General features: G+C 37.3%; 1 protein-coding gene across 1 annotated transcript in view; it reads right to left on the bottom strand.

Moving 5' to 3' along the window:
• The window catches only part of AFF2 (ALF transcription elongation factor 2), a 640196-nt gene that overhangs the window by 11184 nt on the left and 608774 nt on the right, over positions 1–20238 (bottom strand). Inside the window, exons 15-18 of the mRNA XM_054587889.1 lie at positions 10236–10372; positions 4499–4570; positions 4060–4153; positions 1697–1749 (exon numbers count right to left, since the gene is read on the bottom strand). Of these exons, the coding sequence (XP_054443864.1) occupies positions 1697–1749; positions 4060–4153; positions 4499–4570; positions 10236–10372 (356 nt within the window). The remainder of the gene's footprint in view (positions 1–1696; positions 1750–4059; positions 4154–4498; positions 4571–10235; positions 10373–20238) is intronic.

Genomic DNA, 20238 nt, shown 5'->3' with positions numbered 1-20238 from the left:
TATGGGCTGTGAGGGGTCTGAGTCACCTGGGTGATTTGATGTTTCATGAAAAAACTCTGCAGGACACATGATCCATAAACAGGCACATTGTTGTGATGACGTTGCCAATGACTAGTTGCCCATAGCTGCAGCCTTCTGAATCATCTGAATAGTTTCCACAGAGGAACATTCAAGCTTAATGTAAAATTTGATGCAGATTTGTTGCTTTACTTGCTCAGTCATTTTGAATGTGACAGCCACACAGTCCACATGTTCACTCAATGGTGTCTACCACCCTCACTGACTAGTACAGTGAAGTTATCATTGTTCATGAACAGGCATTCCAGTTCACTCTCCTTGGCTGCCAGATTACATCAATATCGGGCAAGTCATTCACATTATATTAACAATTGCTGGACTTTTTCCTGACAGACCTCATATCTATTCTCAGTGATCCTTTAATGGCTGTTTACTCAAACTTGCCCTTGATTTACTCTGTGCTCACAGAAAATAGCTTTCCCTGAGCCTTTCAATGGCTATTTTTATTTTTGAACTTTCAGTGAGAAGTGTTCTTTTGCTTTTGTTTTTCAATATAAGAACTAATTCAATAATTTAAACAGTACTTTCTTTCAATAAAATATTTGAGTTAACACATAGTTTTTTAATGGATCTGTTTCCTCACTCTGAATGTTTTTATAATATTACAGTAGAATTCATCATGCCACTGCTTTAGGAGTGTGTTTTTCAGATATTTATAAAGTGGCAGAGGAGACTATTTTACTCTTGAAGAAAGTGTTTTGATCTGAGAAACAGGGATTTTGAAATGATGACAAATGAAAAAATAAGCTCTTTGCATAAGTGTATGTCCACAGTCATCTATTTTTCCTTTCCACCACTAGCTTGCAGTGGTGAGGGAAGTGTTGGCATCAGAGGAGAAACTAATGCTCAAACATGTAAGCACAGATGCATAGTCAGTTCATGGCTGAGCCACAACTAGGACTGAAAAATCTCCCTCCAAGAATAGCTCTTCAGATGGGCCGAGAAGTCATTAGGTCCAGCCATTTTGTTTTAGAGATGGAGAAACAAACCCAGAGAAAGGAAGTGATTCACTTAGCTTACCTTGGAAGTTAAGAGCAGCATCAGGACTAGGTCGATGGATTTCCAGACACCCACCCTACTGCTGGAAGACTGAGCTGCTCTAAGCACATATAGCTCTATCAGCATTATAGTAGATGCATTTATATTTTAGGTCACGGTATTTTAGTGTTAATATAAAAATCACCATGAAAACTCAGATAATTGGCTAAGTGCCTTTACATTTTCAGCACTATTATGCCTTTGGTTTTATTAAACAGCACTTACCATATATCAGGAAATATTTCATTGATTTTTCATTACTGACTGAATCATTGAAAAATCACTGCATTAACCTTAACTTTTACCCTGACTCTCTGAAATGGCATGGTGCTTGTTATCTCATTAAGATATATTTCATGGTCATAATTTGGCTTATAGATCAAAAAGTTAAAGAAATTGGGAATCACACCATATTAAACTTTTCTGTCTTGCTATTAGGTTAAACGTGACTAGAATTTTTTGTCTACAAAAATTACTGTAGTCTCAAAATTTACCTTTGCTTCTGAGTTGACAATACAAAATATTTGTGGTTTATTACATCACTAATTTTCTGAAAGAGCAATTTTCATAAGATACTTACTTCCCATTGCCTACCCACGAAGATGGTATCTGAGTGACTTTTGAAGCATTTTGCTAGAAAAAAAGACAGAAAACAAGAGGAAAATAAGGTCATCTATTTGTGTTTTATTAATTCAGAAACAGGTGGAAGTGTGATTTAGAGTACATTAATACTGATTGCAGCATTTCGGGATACCTCCTGTTTCATGAGCAGAGCTGGGATGTATGTACACATCAGCACACCATGACGCACACTCAATGTAAATAGCTGGTTAGGGTAGTTAGTTGGCTCCAATCAAAACCATGAAAGTCACTTGATGAAAGATGTTATATACTAAAAGGCCCAATGAATTAGACTCAGTTCTCCATGAAGTGGTATAATTATCTTTATCTGAAATTTATTCTGCAAAACAAGCTCTTCAGAGTACAGCAAGTATTTCACCTTTAGCTCCAGTTGCAAATGGTTTTCCTGGGATGCAAGGTGGGCTGTAATTTATGATATCTTAGGAATGTCCCAGGACCAAATAGTGGTTGTGTTTTGTTTTTCATGAATTGACTTGATTTGATATCTTTACATGCAAATCCTCATGGCTGACAATTTTCACAATTTAGCAATGCATCTGGTCCACAGCCGCATTGCAATGGAATGCTAAACATTGTATTTTTCTTTGATGGATCTGGTTTGGTTTAAAGAATGGGCCTTCTGCATTCTCATGGCTAAACACTTATGGAGTGCAGGGAACACTGATACTAAGCATCACTACACTAGGACAGTGACCTGGCTCATTATAATGACCTTATCAGGTTGAAGTCCAAGTAGTACAGGGCCAGGACACTTGTGGCATTGAGCCTGACTCAGGCCTGCCTCTCTGGCCTCATGGCCCAGGTTATTCTGCCTCTCGGATTCCCATCCAGCCCCCTTTGCAAATGGGGTGCCAGGAAGAGACTTGGCACTTTCCAGAACCTATTGACAATACAACACTTCTCTGGATTAGAGATCCACATCTAAGGTAAATTCTGCAGACTTTAGCTTTTAATCTCAAAGAAGCTCAACGTACTGCCAGAGGAGTTAGATATTAAACATATGTTTGGTATTTTGCAATGCCATGGAAACTACACAGGACAGGCTGAAAGAGGACAGTAGCTCTCATAGTGTGATCACAGGACCAACAGCATCAGGATTACCTGGAAAGTTGCTAAAATGCCAATTCTCAGGTCCTATCCCAGACCTGGGGGATGGGACTCAGCGCTCTGGCTTTATGAGCACTCTTGGGGATCGTGATGCTCACTCAAGTTTAAGAATCACATTTCTAGAGCGTAGGTTGAGACAGTAGACATATGAGGGGATGGACAACTGTTGTATTTGAACTTGTTCATCTACATAAGCACTAGATTTATGGTATTACAGCCACACTGCATAATAGCTAGTGAACTTCCTCTGTATCCCAACTCAGCCTGTGTCCTCATATAACGTCGCCTTGCCACTCACTGGACTTGGATGATTGATGCAAGGTCATGATTTAATTCATTTCATTTTCACAACTGCTTTGGTGCAATTTACCCAAGTGGTGCCATCCACTTGGTAAGTAAGTAAATAAATAAATAAATAAACAAACACATACATAAATATTTTTTTCTTTTTTTTTTTTTTTGAGACAGGACTAACAAGAGACCTAAATCTCCTCAATTCTATATCATGACCACTGTTTGGGGGAAGAAGCAGCAGAAGCTCCAGTGACCCTCAAGCCACCTATTTTTGGTACAGTGGCCAGGCCTAGCACCAGACTATTGTTTGTAGTTTTCACCCAGGCTCATTCCCAAGTTTTGGCATTGCATCTTGAGGTAAATATGTATTTTACTTGCAAAATAAGAACTTCTGCTCCCTAGACGGTAGATTTATTTTTTTATTTGTTGTTTGTGGATTTATGGATTTTGGTAAGCAAAGCAATCAATTGTATTAAAGTTCAACCACTGTACTTTAAGACTCCTCATGGTCAAAGGGCTCCGTAAGGTGAGAAATTTCTAGATTAGATTATCATTTAACACAAGGTTGGCCACAGTCAGCCACAGGCTGTGGGTCCATCATGCAGGGTGGGGCAGAAGATATCATTCCTGCTGACTGCAGCTGGGAAGCTGCTAAGGTCCATTTGGAAGATCCAGAGAATAATCAGATGATTGCACTATTGTTTATTTTCTCCTTGAAATAAAATCAAACCTAAGCTCTCTGCTGAGCCCCAAAGGAGAAGTGGAAGGGCCACAGCATGCCAAGATGAAGGAGGTTAAGCATTTGACAGCAACAACCTTGATATTTAATAACATGCTTGTCATGTCTTATTAGTGATTTAATTGCCAAAGCATCTATAAATTATACAAAATAAGGGTTACCTTAAAATATTCCATCAGTGATCTGGAGTACTTCATTGCATGGTCTTTCTTCAGTTTAAACATCCGCAAGTATAGAAGTGATAAACATCGGTAGCTGTAGTGATGAAGAAAGGATTATGTTAATATCAATGCTTAAGGAAACCAGTAAACTAAAAAATGCTGATTTATATTTTGCAGTTACTCTCCTACAGTTACTGAGACACATAAGTAGTAGGAACATTAAAAAAGAAGAGGTAAGCATTAAAATCCCATCTTGATAAGGGTATAAATTAGGAGAGTAAATGTTTAGTCAGCAACTGGAGAAATCCATTAGTTATCCTTTAATAGTTTAATAGAAAACAATAATATTGATCTGGGCTAAGCAGCTTAAATTAATCTGGAGTTTTCAAATTGTTCTGCAACATTTCAGCCATTTCTTCTTGGCCTCTATGAAACTTACCATAATACTGCCAGCTTTTTGTCCCCATCTGAAGCCAAGGGGCTTGCAAAGTTCTTCAGTCTCATTGCATACCTTTAAAGAGAAAGGAAAAGCTCAAGTGGGATCTATATTATCCTTCAGAAAGTTCCAAGTTTATTGGTATCTTCATAATCTGAATGTCTTAGCCCCACATTTGCGTTGTTTGGGAGGACTGACTAGGGCATGTGGGTAAGGCATGCTTTCTTGAAAACATTAACAAATGATAACCATGAGTGCCACTGATGACTTAGAGAAGTTAGCACTGGAGAAGTGAGGGAAATCTGGAGTTCATATTCTAGGACACTGCTGTGCAATTACTATTGGCTAGCTGTGTGTATAAATGCTGTTTCTAGGAATAGTGTAGCTAAACATTATTGATTTTTCAATGGGAAGTTGACACAAAGTCAGTCTCAGTTGTGTTTATGACAGATGGGTTAAGTAATATACAACTATGTCTGACATGAGCATGGAGAAACCACAATCACCCAGTTAAAAGGGTCTTTTGTTTTTTTAAGTTCATTTATTTTATTTTATTTTTTTAATTTATAAATCATGTTTATTCTATTACAGTTGTCTCAATTTTTCCCCCTTTACCCCTTTCCAACCATCCCACTCTCACCCCCCACTCCCACAGTCAATTCCCACTCTGTTGTCCATGTCCATGGGTCATTCATACAGGTTCTTTGTCTAGTCCCTTCCCCTTCTCTCCAACACTGTCCTCTTTCCCCATCCCCTCTGGTCACTTTCAGTCTGCTCCATGTTTCCATGCCTGTGGTTTATTTGGTTCATTAGTTTATTTTATGGAATAGAGTCCAATTATAGGTGAGATCATATGGTAATTGTATTTCATCAACTGGCTTATTACACTTAGCTTAATATTCTCCACTTCCATCGATGTTGTTGCAAAAGGTAGGAGTTCCATCTCTCTCTATTTCTTTCTTTCTTAAATGCAGATTGATTTTATTTTTTTAATGTCAAAGTTAATTATAAAATATTTAAAAAATTTTAAACCATTATAAAGTCTCAGCAATTAAACATGACATCAGCACAGAAATAATCAAGTAGATCAATAAAATAAAATGAGCATTCTAGAAACAAATATATATATATATATATATATCTCTAACAATATAATATATGATTAAGTGGATATTTCAAGTCAATGGTTAAAATAAGGATTATTCAACAAATAAGGTGCGTGGACCACTATTACTTGAAATAAAACAAATAGCCCTATTTTACACATTATACAAGAAATATTCAGGTGAGTGAAATATCAATATGTAGAATCTAAGGAGTTTTAGAAGAAAATAGAATTAATATTTTTCATGACCTGAAGTAAAATATTCAATGCCAGAAGATATAAAGTACATTTTGACAATATGACTATATTAAACATTTAACTATGTAGTAATATACACATAAAAAGATAAAGGACAAGGAATAGAATAGAAAAGTATCTGCAACACATCTAAAACATGGTTAATAAGATTTTTTTTTGTTTTTGTTTTTGCTTTTTTAGGGAAAAAAGTTCTACAAACCTTTAATCAATAAATGTATAAAGAATACCAAAAAGTCATGTAAAACTTTTTAAAAAAATAATAGAAATAGGCAAGAAATATACTAAAGCAGGTTTAGTTTCAAAAAATTGTGAAGGAATGATTAAAATAACATCATTGTCACAATAAGATTAATGAGTATTAAAATATTGGTAGTATCAAGTATTGGCAACTCTGAAAGGCACTGGTCATTCATAGAAACTTTTTCTTCATCTTAAAGCAGTCCCTTTAGCATATTTTGCAGTGCTGGTTTGGTGGATGTGTATTCTTTTAGCCTTCTTTTCTCTGGGAAACTCCTTATTTCACCTTCCATTTGAATTGAGAGTCTTGCTGGGTAGAACTGACTCGGTTGCAGACCTTTGCTTTTCATGACATAGAATATTTCTTGCCATTCCCTTCTGGCTTGCAGAGTTTCTGTTGAGAAGTCAGAAGCTAGCCATATCGGGGCTCCCTTATATGTTACTATCTCTTTCTCCCTTGCTTGCTTTACGATTCTCTGTTTGTCTTTGATATTTGCCATTTTAATGATAATGTGTCTTGCAGTGGGCCTTATTGGGTTCCTCTTCAATGGGACCCTCTGTGCTTCCTGGACTTGTGTGACTTTTTCTCTCCTCCAATCAGGGAAGATTTCCATCATGACTTTTTCAAACAGGTTCTCTATCCTTTCCTCGTTCTCTTTTCCTTTTGGAATACCAAGTATACGGATATTATTACCTTTCAGGTTATCCTGCATTTCCCTAAATGCCTCTTCATTCTTTTTGGGTCTTATTTTCATTTTCTTGCTCTTTCTTTGAGCTTTTATCTACCTTGTCCTCCAGCTCACTGATTCAGTCCTCAGCTTCATCTAGCCTGCTTTGATTCCTTATACTGTGTTCTTCAGTTCAGAAATTGTATTCTCCATTTCCTCTTGTTTCTTATTGATGCTTTCTATGTCCTTTTTCATGGTGATATAGTTTGCAGTAAGTTCCTCGTAGTTTACCTGTAGTTTTTGGTAATTCTCTCTGAGCTCACCGAGCTCATTGATCTTCCTTAGAACCGTTGTTTGGAACTCAGTATCTGATGGTTTACTTGCCTCTATTTCATTTAGTTCTCTTTCTGGGGATTCCTCCTTTCCCTTCGAGTGTGAGGGGTATTTCTTTGTCTTCCCATTATTTGTGAGACTCTTCTCTTTTGCTTCTGCTTCTTAAGTTGATCTGTCTTGATTTCGTGGCTTTGTGGTGTGAACTTCTATGGTTAGAGACCGCTGATTTTACTTTCTGGATCTGCTTCTGATGATATCAGATGTGGACCCTATCTGACATTAGGCAGTCTGTTCCAGACTTCCAATAATCTACTGTTTGTGGCTGTCTCCTTCGACTATTAATCTATTCACTCCGCACTCAGCATGGCACCTTAGACAGCTCAGGGCGAGGTGGAGTCCCTCCTGGGGCCAGGGTTATTGGGTCCTTTAATGCTGCTGCTGTAGGGGGGAGGAGTCAACACTGGGATTACGCTGGCTACTCTGTCCATTCTCTGCCCAAAAGCTCTCTCCCCAGTCTCTCCTCAAGTGTCACTAGACCTCTCTGTTCCCCCTTTGGCCATAAATCTACTGTCTGTGGCTGCCACTCTGCACTAAGCAGGCAGCTTAGACAGCACTGGGTGGGGTAGAATCCGACCTGGGGGCAGGGCTATTGTGTTCTTTGAAGCTGGTGTCACTCAGGGGCCTTGAGCAAGATGGCTGCTGCTGCATGGGGGATGCGTCAGCACTGAGATCCCTCCAGCTACTCTCTCAGTTCTCTCCCCAAAGCCTCCTTCCCCAGTCTCTCCTAGGGTGTCTCTAGCTCACTCTGCCCCCACCTTTGCCGAAGACCAGGGTAAGTGGCTGCAAATAAAAAAATTGTGTGTTGGCCCTTTAGAAGGCTCTCTGTGTCTCCAGCTGCCTGCTTCTGGCAGAGAGCAACCCTGCCACTTTCCTCAGCTGGCTGTTTTCTGTGTACTTTTAGGGCTCTGGTGCTATGGGCTAGAGATCCCGACTTTTGGTTTAGATCCCACTAGTTTCGGGGGGATCCAACTGGCCGTTTCAATATCCTTTTGGTGCTGCCATCCGTGGTTACCCCACCCACTTTCTCAGGTCTGTACTGCACTCCTTACCAGTTAGGTTGCACTAAAGCTGATTCTTCTGTCTCCAAGGTCACAAGGTTCCTGTCTTGCTGTTGTTCAGTTGTTTGTTCCAGGTGATTTCTTCTCAATTTAGTTATAATTCTAGGTTGGTGCTGAGAGGAGGTCAGTGTGACTTCCACTCCCTCCTCTGACATCTTTATTCTGTCTCTTTTATTATTTTTAAATTTTTTTTATTGTTCAAATACATTTGCCTCCATTTTCCTGCCACCACTTTCCCATGCCCCAGCCTCCCCAAATTCCACCATCAATCCTACTTCCCTTTGGTTTTGTCCATGGGTCCTTTATATATGTTCCTTGACAGCCCCTCCCCTTCTTTCCCACATTATCCCCTCTTCCCCTCTGGTTACTGTCAGCTTGTTCTTTATTTCAATTTTTCTGGTTATATTTTGCTTGCTTGTCTTTTGATTAAGTTCCACTTAAAGGTGAAATCATGTGGTATTTGTCTTTCATTGCCTGGCTTATTTCACTTAGCATAATGCTCTCCAGATCCATCCATGCTGTCGCAAAGGGTAGGAACACCTCCTTTCTTTCTGCTGTGTAGTATTCCATTGTGTAAATGTGCCATAATTTTTTGATCCACTCACTTACTGATGGGTACTTAGGCTGTTTTCATCAGTTGGCTATTGTAAATTTTACAATTTCTTGTTAATTTAAAAAGTGTCTTTTTAAAATTCTTGGATGAATAGAAGACATGAATTCTTTCCATGTTTGCTCATTGTGTTCCTTCCATTTTTATTGCTTATCATTTTTGCCAGAATTTCATTCAGTGCACTTTTGAAAATCACAGGCAGTCCTGAATAGACACTAAAAAATCAATTTTCTCTTAAAATCTATGGAATGGCAATGGCAGCTTTCACTGTGCATGAAATTGGAGAGGTACTTTACATGTTTCTCAGAGCAGAGAGAAAACAAAGCTGTCTGTCTGTGATTTTCCTCATTATCTCCTTACTTTTGAGGCTTTAACTAAATATTATTCTATGTGAGCATATTTTTCTTTATAATAGTTTATGTTTTTAGATATTTTGGAATGCTTTCTTATAAAATATGCATGCTAAATTTGTTTAATATTTCTAAAAGTTTAGGTACAAGTGTCCTCAGATTTGTGTTTACAAGTAACATAGTAAAAACCTGAAAACCAGGCCTGGAATTATTGATTAATCAAACCAGAGGTGACCGGTATATAAGGGCTTATCAGGTGAAGAACTGTTCATTCACTCAAAAGCAATTACTTAATCAATCCACCAAACAGTAGTGCTCACCCATTATTCAGAGGTGGATTAAATTATTTTACAAATATTGAAGGTTACTGGAAAACGCTAGAATGGATACCATTTTTTCTCTTTCCCCTTCTCTCAGGAATTTTTTTGATTCCCCACAAATTCTACGCTGCCAATATCAACAAGCTAAAAAAATTCATTTAAAATACAAATGAAACCAATAATCTGTGCAGTTAATATACACTCTCCAATTTTGATCTTTTCATCTCTATGCTGCTTCTGCTACCACCTTGTCTGTTTCCCTTATTCCAGAGGCATGGAAAGTCTACTCCACACCTGTGGTGCTAATGCTAACTTTATGCTGGAACAGTGCTCCCTCCATTTTCAGTAACCAAAGCAGAAGTATTCTTAGAAAACATGGTTTATAACAGAAATCCCAATAATACTACTTTTTTGAATTATAAAATAGCATTTTAAATAGAAAAGTGTCCATGCCAAACAGTGAAATTATTACATTTCTACCCACTACATTTCCTTTTTAATCTTATGAATATTGCAAATTATAATCCATTATAACCCCTTGAAGGATAATTTATAAAGGCAGTGTCCATGAATTATAAATTTACATGATATTAATAAAATGGCAAGAATTAATTGTCATGATTTCTAAGAAGACGATGTCTTGGACAAATTATTACTATGTAGAAGTAATATTTAAAAAATAGAAGCTTCCAATTATGACTGAAATGAGTTTAGGAAGATGTTTGCAGAAAGGCCATTTACCTCAGGAGCTCCACAGTCTCAGAGTACATGGTATATGGAGACTTTGCTTCCAGAGGGTTGCGCTCCATGGCATTGCCACATTCGGTGAAAGACAGGGCTGCATCAGCATAATTCACAGCTTTGCCAAATTTCTCAAACTGAAACAGGAAGAAGAGTCATCAACACAATATCCCCCTTTCTCCTTTATATTAAGGGGGGCTTCTCAAAGTGGGACAATTTTGCAACCTTCCCTCTGGGAACATTTGGCAATATCTGGAGACAATTTTGGTTGTTGCTACTAGGGACAGAGGGTGTCTAGTTGTCACAGGCCAGAGCTGTGACTAAACATTCAGCAATGCACAGGGCAGCCTCCACAATGGAGAATTACCCTGCCTAATAGTGCTAAGGCTAGGAAACCCTGATGTAGAGGTGGGACAATGTATGAATGTGTGTTGACAATAACATAACTGATTTAAGGGTCTATTATCGTCACACTGAGGCTGGTTGAAAAAAGAAAACTGCAGCTTAGGTATCATGTATTATAGTATTATCAAGTATTTGTGGTATTATTTTTGTTGTTATCTTTTTAGGATACCAGAAACCAAATCACTGCCTTGATTAGTTTCTATTCACCAAATTTATTAGACTGATCATTGTAGTGTACTATAGACAAGCTTGCAATAAAACTGCTTTTTGTAAGCCTTGTGGACAACTAACATATACAGTCTTTACTTGGAACTCTTTGTAAGCACATCTACCTTACTCCCAAGAGAGGAGTAAAAAAATTTGATGCGACTGTCATGAAAAATGTGAAGATAGAGTGTGTAGACAATAATCACATCACATTCATTGTATTTGAAAAAAATAAATTAATTAAAAAATAATTGTCTGAAATAGTGTGTCAAAAAGCCGAAAAATATAGCACTACTAAATATTTTAGTTTAGTAAAATTTTATTGCAAAAGGTTTTAGCTTTGATAATGGTCCCAATTAAAGTGGCTTAGACATACTGATTTCTTTTTTATGTGTAACGAAAATTATATATAACACTTTTATAGTGAGTATTTTATAACAGTATTTAATTTCCAATGTCTAATAACTAGATATAAAAATTCCACTAATGCACAATTTTATGTAAAAGAAAAATATAGAGCAGACTTAGCTATTTTAATTTTCTTATATACCTTTCATTAAAATATATATTTTCTATACAACTGTTCAGGCTTCAATTCTCAAAATGAGAGTGTAGTTGTCTCTGGAAAAGGATTATGTACAAATATAAAATGATGAGTCACAGGTCCTACAGAATTTCTTGTTTGTTGTAAATGACTTTTTACAATAAATGTTTTTCAGTTTTTATGTACTGCAAGAATTCTGTGGTTTCCTTTCTTTGAGAAGCTGTGGAAAATATCATTTTCAAGCAATTTCTAAGTGATTTTTAAAAATATCTATGTATATATGCCAACTATCATCTTCTCCTGCTTTACAAAATAATCTCCTTGGCTCCAAATAGCTCTCCCATTTAGAAATTAATCTTTACATTCTGATTTTTGAAAACGTGATTTCATTTATAAATCCATAGGTAGAAGAATCATTTTTTTTATGGTTTAAATACATTGGTCTCCATTTTCCAGCCACCACTTCCCCCTGCCCCACTCACCCCCACCTCCCTCCCTCAATACTTCCTCACTTTGGCTTTGTCCATGGGTCCTTTATACATGTTCCTTGATTTGACCCTTCCCATTCCTTTCCCTGTTACCCTCCTTCCTCCTTCCCTCAAGCTACCGGAGGTTTCTTTTTTCTTTCAATGTTGCCAGTTATATTTTCCTTGTTTGTTTTGTTGATTAGGTTCCACTCATAGGTGAGATCACATGCCATTAGTCTTTCACCTACTGGCTTATTTCACTTAGCATAATGCTCTCTAGTTCCATCCATACTGTCGTGAAGGGTAGTAGCTCTTTCATTCTTTCTGCTGAGTAGCATTCCATTGTATAAAAGTACCACAGTTTTTTGATCCACTTATTTATTGATGGGCACTTAGGTTGTTTCCAACACTTGGCTATTGTAAATTGTGCTGCTATGAACATTGGGGTGCATAAGTTCTTTCGAGTTGGCATTTTGGGATTCTTAGGGTACAATCCCAGAAGTGGAATTGCTGGGTCAAAAGGCGATTCCATTTTTAGCTTTTTGAGGATATCCCAAACTGTTTTCCACAGTGGCTGCACCAGTCTGCGTTCCCACCAACAGTGTACTAGGGTTCCAGAGCCTCACAAGCACCCATTGTTTGTTGGTCTGTTTATGATGGCCATTGCAGCCGGTGTGAAGTGGTATCTCATTGTGGTTTCAATTTTGCGATTCTCTGATAGCTAGTGATGATGAACATCCTTTCATAAGTCTCTGGGCCCTGTTTATGTACTCCTTGGAGAGATGTCTATTCAGATCCTTTGCCCATTTTTTAATTGGATCATTTGTCTTTCTGGAGTGGAGTCGTGTGAGTTCTTTATATATTTTGGAGATCAAACCCCTCCCTGTCTGAGGTATCATAGGTAAATATATTTTCCCATACAGTTGGTTCCCTTTTCATTTTGCTGATGTTTTCTTTAGCCATGCAGAAGCTTCTTATTTTCATGAAGTGTCATTTGTTTGTTCTTTCCTTTATGTCCCTTGCTCTAGGGGGCATATCGGTGAAAATATTACTGCGTGGGTTATCCGAGAGTTTCCCACCTGTTTTCCTCTAGAACTTTTATGGTATTGCAGTTTATATTTAAGTCTTTTATCCGTCTTGAGTTTATTTTTGTGTATTGTGTAAGTTGGCGGCTGAATTAAAATTTTTTTGCATGTAGCTGTCCAGCTCACCCAACACCATTTGTTGAAGAGGCTATCTGTACTCCATTTCATGCTTCTGCCTCTTTTGTCAAAAATTAATTGACTACAGAGACATAGGTTTATTTCTGGGCTCTCTATTTTTTTCCATTGAGCTATGCGTCTGTTCTTATGCCACTGCCAGACTGTTTTGATTACAGTGGGCTGGTAATATAGTTTGATGCCAGGTATTGTGATCCCTACTATTTTGTTCTTCTTTCTCAAAATTGCTGCAGCTATTCGGGGTAATTTATGGTTCCATATCAATTTTTTGAATGTTTGTTCTATGTCTGTGAAATATGTTGGTATTTTAATAGGGATTACATTGAATCTATAAATTCTTTTGGGTAGTATAGACATTTTGATGGTGTTAATTCTTCCAATACATTAAGAGAAGAATCTTTAAAGGGCTCCTAGCCTCAACACCCCCTTTTCAAAAAGGAGAAACTGTAGTCCAGAGAAATGTCATGACTATAGATATAGTTAGTGTTCAGGTCATATCCCCTTCCTGGGCCTCAATTTCTCCATCTATAACATAAGGAACTTGAACTACAAGGGTGCTTCCAGCTCTAGAATAGACATAAACCTAGCAAAGATATCTTACTCTAAAATAAATCAATGTTTATCAACCATTTTTTTCATCATCACCACCTCCTGATGGAGGTTTTTAAGATATTTTTTCATATACTCCTATTGAAACTTTAATACCAACAATAACCTGATGATATCTTTCTCTCACTCTTTCTCTCTCTCCCCAGTCCCCTCAGACTCTTAAGTGGGGTCCCACTGACAGTTTTATGTGACAAGCACAGTATTTTTTAATCCTCACTTGAGACATGTTTCCATTGATTTTTAAAGAGAGAAGAAAGAAGAGTGGGAGAGAGCCCTAGGTGGTGTGACTCAGTGGATTGAGTGCTGGTCTGCGAAACAAAGGGTCACCAGTTTGATTTCCAGTGTAGGGCACAAGCCTGGGTTGCCAGCCAGGTCTTCAGCAGGGGGTGTGTGAAGTGCAGCCACACATGATGTTTCTCTCCCTCACTTTCTCCCTCCCTTCCCCTCTCTAAAAATAAATAAATAAAATCTTTTTAAAAAAAGAAGAGAGGGATAAAGAGGGAAAAAAAACATCGATATGGAACTGGCAAACTTTTGGTGCATGGAAAAATGCTCCAACCAACTGAGTCACATGGCCAGGGCTCCTGATAATCTCTTTATGTATTGTGGCCCTTTAAAGGGCCACACACCATAGAACTATTTAAGACTGTTTCACTCCACTTTCAAGAACCAGTTTTTACCTTCATGTGGGCAGAATATCTCCAATTGAAATGCATTATCTAAATGGATTAGACCAAAAGTGGTTTGGGGAGGAGGGGAACACTTAAAGATACTTTGGAGAGCAGATAGTATTGCTGATTTTTTTAAAGATTTTATTTATTTTTAGAGAGAGAGGAAACGAGGGAGAAAAAGAGGGAGAGAAACATCAATGTGTGGTTCCCTCCCATGCGCCCCCTACTGGGGACCTTGCCCACAACCCAGGCATGTGCTCTGACTGGGAATAGAGCCAGCGATCCCTTGTTCTGCAGGCTGGCATTCAATCCACTGAGCCACATGTATTTCTGTATCTCTGATTTTTCTCAGTTCTTTTTAAAAAATATTTTATTTATTTTTAGAAAGAAGGGAAGGGAGGGAGAAAGAGAGCCAGGTCCCCAGCAGGGGGCGTGTGAAGTGCAGCCACACGTGATGTTTCTCTCCCTCCCTTTCTCCCTCCCTTCTCTTCTTTCTAAAGAAGAATTTAATGTTTAAAGGGAAACATTAATGTGTGGTTGCAATTTGCACACCCCCTACTGGGGACCTGGCCTGCAACTTAGGCATGTCCCCTGACTAGGAATCAAACAGGCAACCCTTTGTTTTGCAGGACAACACTCAATCCACTGACACACACCAGCCAGGTCAGGTTTTTCCCAGTTCTTTTAACATTTCACATATATGGCCTCACATGTATGTCCCAGTCTTCATCAGCTCATGGACCAGCTTGTCAAAGAATAGTTATGTGCTCCCTTGTCTTGATTTTGACAGAAGGCAAACTCCAGAGCTTTTCTCTGGTGCCTTAGAGTTGAGACATTTAGGGGGAAAAACAAAACAAAACAAAACAAAAAACCTTTGGTCTTCAAGCCAGCAGCACTGCCACCCAATGCTACTCAAATCTCTCATCAAGCATACAATGGTCACAAAGGCACAGTTTTCTCAACATTTCTAGTGGAGCTTGCACCCAGGTGGCCTTGGCACTTTTATCCAAAGGAGTGGAGAACAAGTGTTTCCAGGGGACAGTGAACTCCACAAAAAGGTTAGCCGAAATAACAGCTGAGAAATTTGGACAACAGTGAAAAAATGACAAAAAGTAGGGAAATGGCAGATGTAAGTTCCATGGCAGTTAAAGTTCACTACACACAAATGATAGTGCTGAGACTATCATGGTGCTCTATTACAGACCTCCTGGTGTCAAACACTATGGAACAAGTTAAGTCTTGGCTGACACAATGCAATGATGGAGGATAATACTGTTTTTTTTTTAATTCAATGGGCTTTAACTGATACCTCTAATTATGCTGGGGTTTAGTCAAAGGTGAGGAGGTTAACTTTAGGGCCTCCTCTAGGGCAGGGGTTCTCTCAATCTTGGCTGCACTTGGGAATCACCTGGGGAGATATAATACCCATGTGCAGGTCCCAGTCTCAAAAATTCTGATTCTGTTAGCCTAGGCTGTGGTCTGGTAATTAGGGTTGGCTATTATTTATTTGTTTGTTTGTTTGTTTAATCTTCATTGTATTTTTTCCATTACCATTTAGTCCAGTTATACCACCCTCCCCTCTGCAATCACCATACTGTTGTCCCTGTCCATGAGTTTTTTTTCCCCTTTTTGCTCAATCCCTCCATCTTCTCACATCCCGGCCTTTGCTATCATCCTGTTCTCCAATTATGAGTATGTCCTCATTTTCCTCATTCATTCAGTTCGTTCATTAGATTCCACATATGAGTGAAATCATACAGTATCGGTCTTTCTCTGACTGGATTATTTCACTTAGTATAACATTTCCCAGGTCCTTCCATTCTGTTGCAAATGGTAAAAGTGTTCTCCTTTTTATAGCTGAGTAGTATTCTATTGTGTAAATGTCCTATAGTTGTTTTATCCACTCATCTACTGATAGGCACTTGGGTTGCCTCCATATCTTGGCAATTGCAAATAATGCTTCAATGAATATAGGAGTGCCTATGTTCTTTCAAATTAGTATTGTGGATTCCTTTGGATATATTCCCAGAAGTGGGATCTCTGGGTCAAAAGGCAGATATATTTTTAACTTTTTGAGGTATCTTCATACTGCTTTCCACAGTGGCTACACCAGTCTGCATTCCCACCAACAGTGCAAAATGCTTCCCCTTTCTCCACATCCTTGCCAGCACTTGTTGTTTGTTGATTTTTTTTGATGATAGCCATTCTGACAGTTGTGAGAAGGTATCTCACACCACATTGTGGTTTTCATTTGCATTTCTCTGATGATTAGTGACATTGAGTATCTTTTCATATGTCTATGGGCCACCGGTAATTCCTCTCTGGAGCATTGTCTATTCAGGTTCTTTGCCAATTTTTTAATTGTTTTTTTGTTTGTTTTTGTTTGTTTGTTTTTAGTGTTGAGTTTTGTAAGTTCTTTATAAATTTTAAATATTAACTCCGTATCAGATATATTGGCAAATATGTTCTCCCATTCTGTGGGTTGTCTTTTTATTTTGTTGATGATTTCCTTTGCTGTGCAAAAACTTTAGAGTTGTATATAATCTCATTTGTTTATTTTTTTGTTTCTCTTGCCCGAAGTGATATAGCAGATAAAATATTGCTATGAGCAATGTCTGATATTTTACTGACTATGTTATCTTCTAGGATTTTATGGTTTTGGGTCTAACATTTAAGTCTTTGATCCATTTTGAGTTTATTCTAGTGTGTGATATAAGAAGGTGGTCTAGTTTCATTTTTCTACACATATTTGTCTAGTTTTCCCAACACTGTTTATTATATAAACTATCTTTAGCCCATTGTAGGTGCATGTATTCTTTGTTGAATAGTAATTGACTATAAAGGTGTGGAGTTGTTTCTGGGCTCTCTCTTCTGTTACATTGATTATGTGTCTGTTTTTAAGACAGTACCAGGCTGTTTTAATACCTATGCCTATGTCATAGTATTGTGTGATATTAGGAAGCATGATTCCTCCAACTTTGTTCTTCTTCCTCAGGATTGTTCTTGATATGTGGGACCTTTTGTGTTTCCACATAAATATTTAAAATATTTGTTCTAATTCTGTGAAATACATAATTGAAATCTTGATAGGAAGTGTGTTGAATCTATAGATTTCTTTGGTTAGCATGGACATTTGAATGATGTTAATTCTTTCTATCCATGAACATGGTATATCCTTACACTTATTTGTATCTTCTTCTATTTCTTTCTTCAGTGTCTTATAATTTTCTGGGTACAAGTCTTATATATCATTGATTAGATTTATTCCTAGGCATTTTATTCTTTTTATAGCAATTGTGAATGGGATTGTTTTCTTAATTTCCCTTTGGGTGAGTTTGTTATTGGCATATAAAAATGGAACTGATTTGTGGATATTAATATTGTATCCTGCCACTTTGCTAAATTCATTTATGATTTCTAATAGTTTCTTGTTGGAGTCTTTGGGGTTTTCTATGTGCAGTATCATGTTATCTGAAAATAATGACAGTTTTACTTCTTCCTTTCCAATATGGATTCCATTTATTTCTTCTTGTCTGATTGCTGTGGTGAGGACTTCCAGTAGTATGTTAAATAAGAAGTAAAAGTCAATATTCCTATCTATTTCCCAATCTTAAAGGGAATGCTTGTAGCTTTTTCCCATTGAGCATGATGTTGGCAGTGGGTTTGCCATAGATGGCCTTTATTATGTTTAAATATGTTCCCTCTAATCCATCTTTGCTGAGAGTTTTAATCATAACTGTGATTTTACCAAATGCTCTTACTCCATCTATTGATCTGATTATGTGGCTTTTATCCTTCATTTTGTTCATGTGGTGAATCACGTTTACTGATTTATGAATGTACCAACTTTGTATTCCCAGAATAAATCCAACTTGATCACAGTGTATGACTTTTTGATGCATTGCTGTATTCTGTTTGCTAATATTTTGTTAAGAATTTTAGTATCTAGGTTCATCAGGTGTATTGGCCTGTAATTTTTTTGTTTGTAGTATCTTCTTCTGGTTTTGGAATTATGATAATGATGACTTCATAAAATGAGTTTGAGAGTCTCCCATCCTCCTGAATTTTATGAAGTAGTTTGAAGAGAGGTATTAGTTCTCTTTGGAATGTTTGGTAAAATTCACCTGTGAAGCTAACCAGCCCAGGGCTTTTGTTTGTTGAGAGTCTTTTGATTAGTGTTTCAATTTCCTAGGTGTAATCTGTCTTTTCAGATTCTCTGATTCTTCCTGATTTAGTTTTGGAAGTTTATATATTTCTAGGAATTTATCCATTTTGTCTAGGTTGTCCAGTGTGTTGGCATATAGTTGTTCATACTATTTTCTTTTAATTCTTTGTATTTCTTCGGTGTCAGTTGTTATCCACTTTTTTAATTCTGCTTTTACTTCTGGGTCCTTTCTCTTTTTTTTCTTAATGAGTCTGGTTAAAGGTTTGTCAATCTTGTCTATCTTTGCAAATAACCAGCTCTTGGATTCATTGATCTTTTGTATCATTTTTAGGCTCTATTTCTGCTGTGATTGTTATTATTTCCTTCTTTCTACTCACTTTGGGCTTTGTTTGTTGTTCTTTTGTAAATTTATTTAGTTGTGAAGTTATATTGTTTACCTGAGCTTTTTTTGTTTTTTGAGATAGATCTGTAATGCTATGAATTTCCCTCTTAGGACTGGTTTCCCAATGCCCCACAGATTTTGGATTGTTGTGTCTTTATTTTCATTTGTTTCAAGGTGTCTTTTCATTTCTTTCTTGAGCGCATTGTTGACCCATTCATTGTTTAACAACCTGTTATTCAGCTTCCATGTCTTTGCAAGTTTTTCAGAGTTCTTGTGATTAATTTCTAGCTTTATAGCATTTTGTTCAGAGGAAATGTTTGATATGATTTCAGTCTTCTTAAATATTGAGTCTAGTTTTGTATTCTAACATGCTGTGTCTTCTAGAAAATATTGCATGTGCACTTGAGAAGTATGTGCATTCTGTTGTTTCAGTATGAAATGCTCTGAAGGTATCAATTAAATCCATTTGTTCTACTGTTTCATTTAAAGCCATTGTCTCCTTGTTGATTTTCTGTCTGGAAGATCTATCCGTTGAAGTCAATATGGTGTTAAAATCACCAAATATAACTGTATTTCTGTTGATCTCTCCCTTTATGTCTATCAAGATTTGCTTCATATATTTAGGCACTCCTATGTTGGGTGTGCAAATGTTTACTTGGGTTATATCCTCCTGTTGGACTGTTCCCTTTACCATTATTGTAGTGCCCTTCTTTGTCTATTACTATAGCTCTGGTTTTAAAGTCTATATTGTTGGATATAAGTAGTGCTACTCCAGCTTTTTTCCCTTTTGATTTGCATGAAATATTTTTTTTTCCATTCCTTTACTTTTAGTCTGAGTGTACCTTTTGATCTGAGATGGGCTTCTTGGAGGCAGCATACATATGGGTCTTGTTTTCCTATGCATTCAGCTACCCTATGTCTCTTGGTTGGAGCATTTAGGCTACTTATATTTAAGGTGACTATTGATAAATATGTACTAGGTCCATTTTATTCTTCTGTTTTGTTTTCTTTCTCTTCTTATTCTTCTTAAAGCAAGCCTTTAACATTTGTTGCAATACTGGTTTGGTGGTAAAAAAAAAAAACTCCTTGAGGTGTTTGTTTGTTTGTTTGTTTGTTTTTGTACAGGAAGCACCTTATTTGTCCTTCAATTTTATATGATAGCCTTGCAGGGTAAAGTAGTCTTAGTTGTAGGTCCTTGCTTTTCATCACCTTGAATATTTCACATCACTCCTTTCTGGACTGATATGTTTCTGTTGAGAAACCAGATGGCAGCCTAATTGGTGCTCCATTGTATGCAACTACCTGCTTGTCTTGGATTTTAAGATTCTCTCCT

This window comes from Pteronotus mesoamericanus, unplaced genomic scaffold, assembly GCF_021234165.1.
Source record: "Pteronotus mesoamericanus isolate MK-2021 breed Mesoamerican mustached bat unplaced genomic scaffold, CSHL_Meso_final scaffold_12, whole genome shotgun sequence".
In the NCBI taxonomy this organism is placed as follows: domain Eukaryota; kingdom Metazoa; phylum Chordata; class Mammalia; order Chiroptera; family Mormoopidae; genus Pteronotus; species Pteronotus mesoamericanus.
The sequence above is the reverse complement of the archived record's forward strand: the minus strand, read 5'-3'. Positions and strand labels throughout refer to the sequence as shown.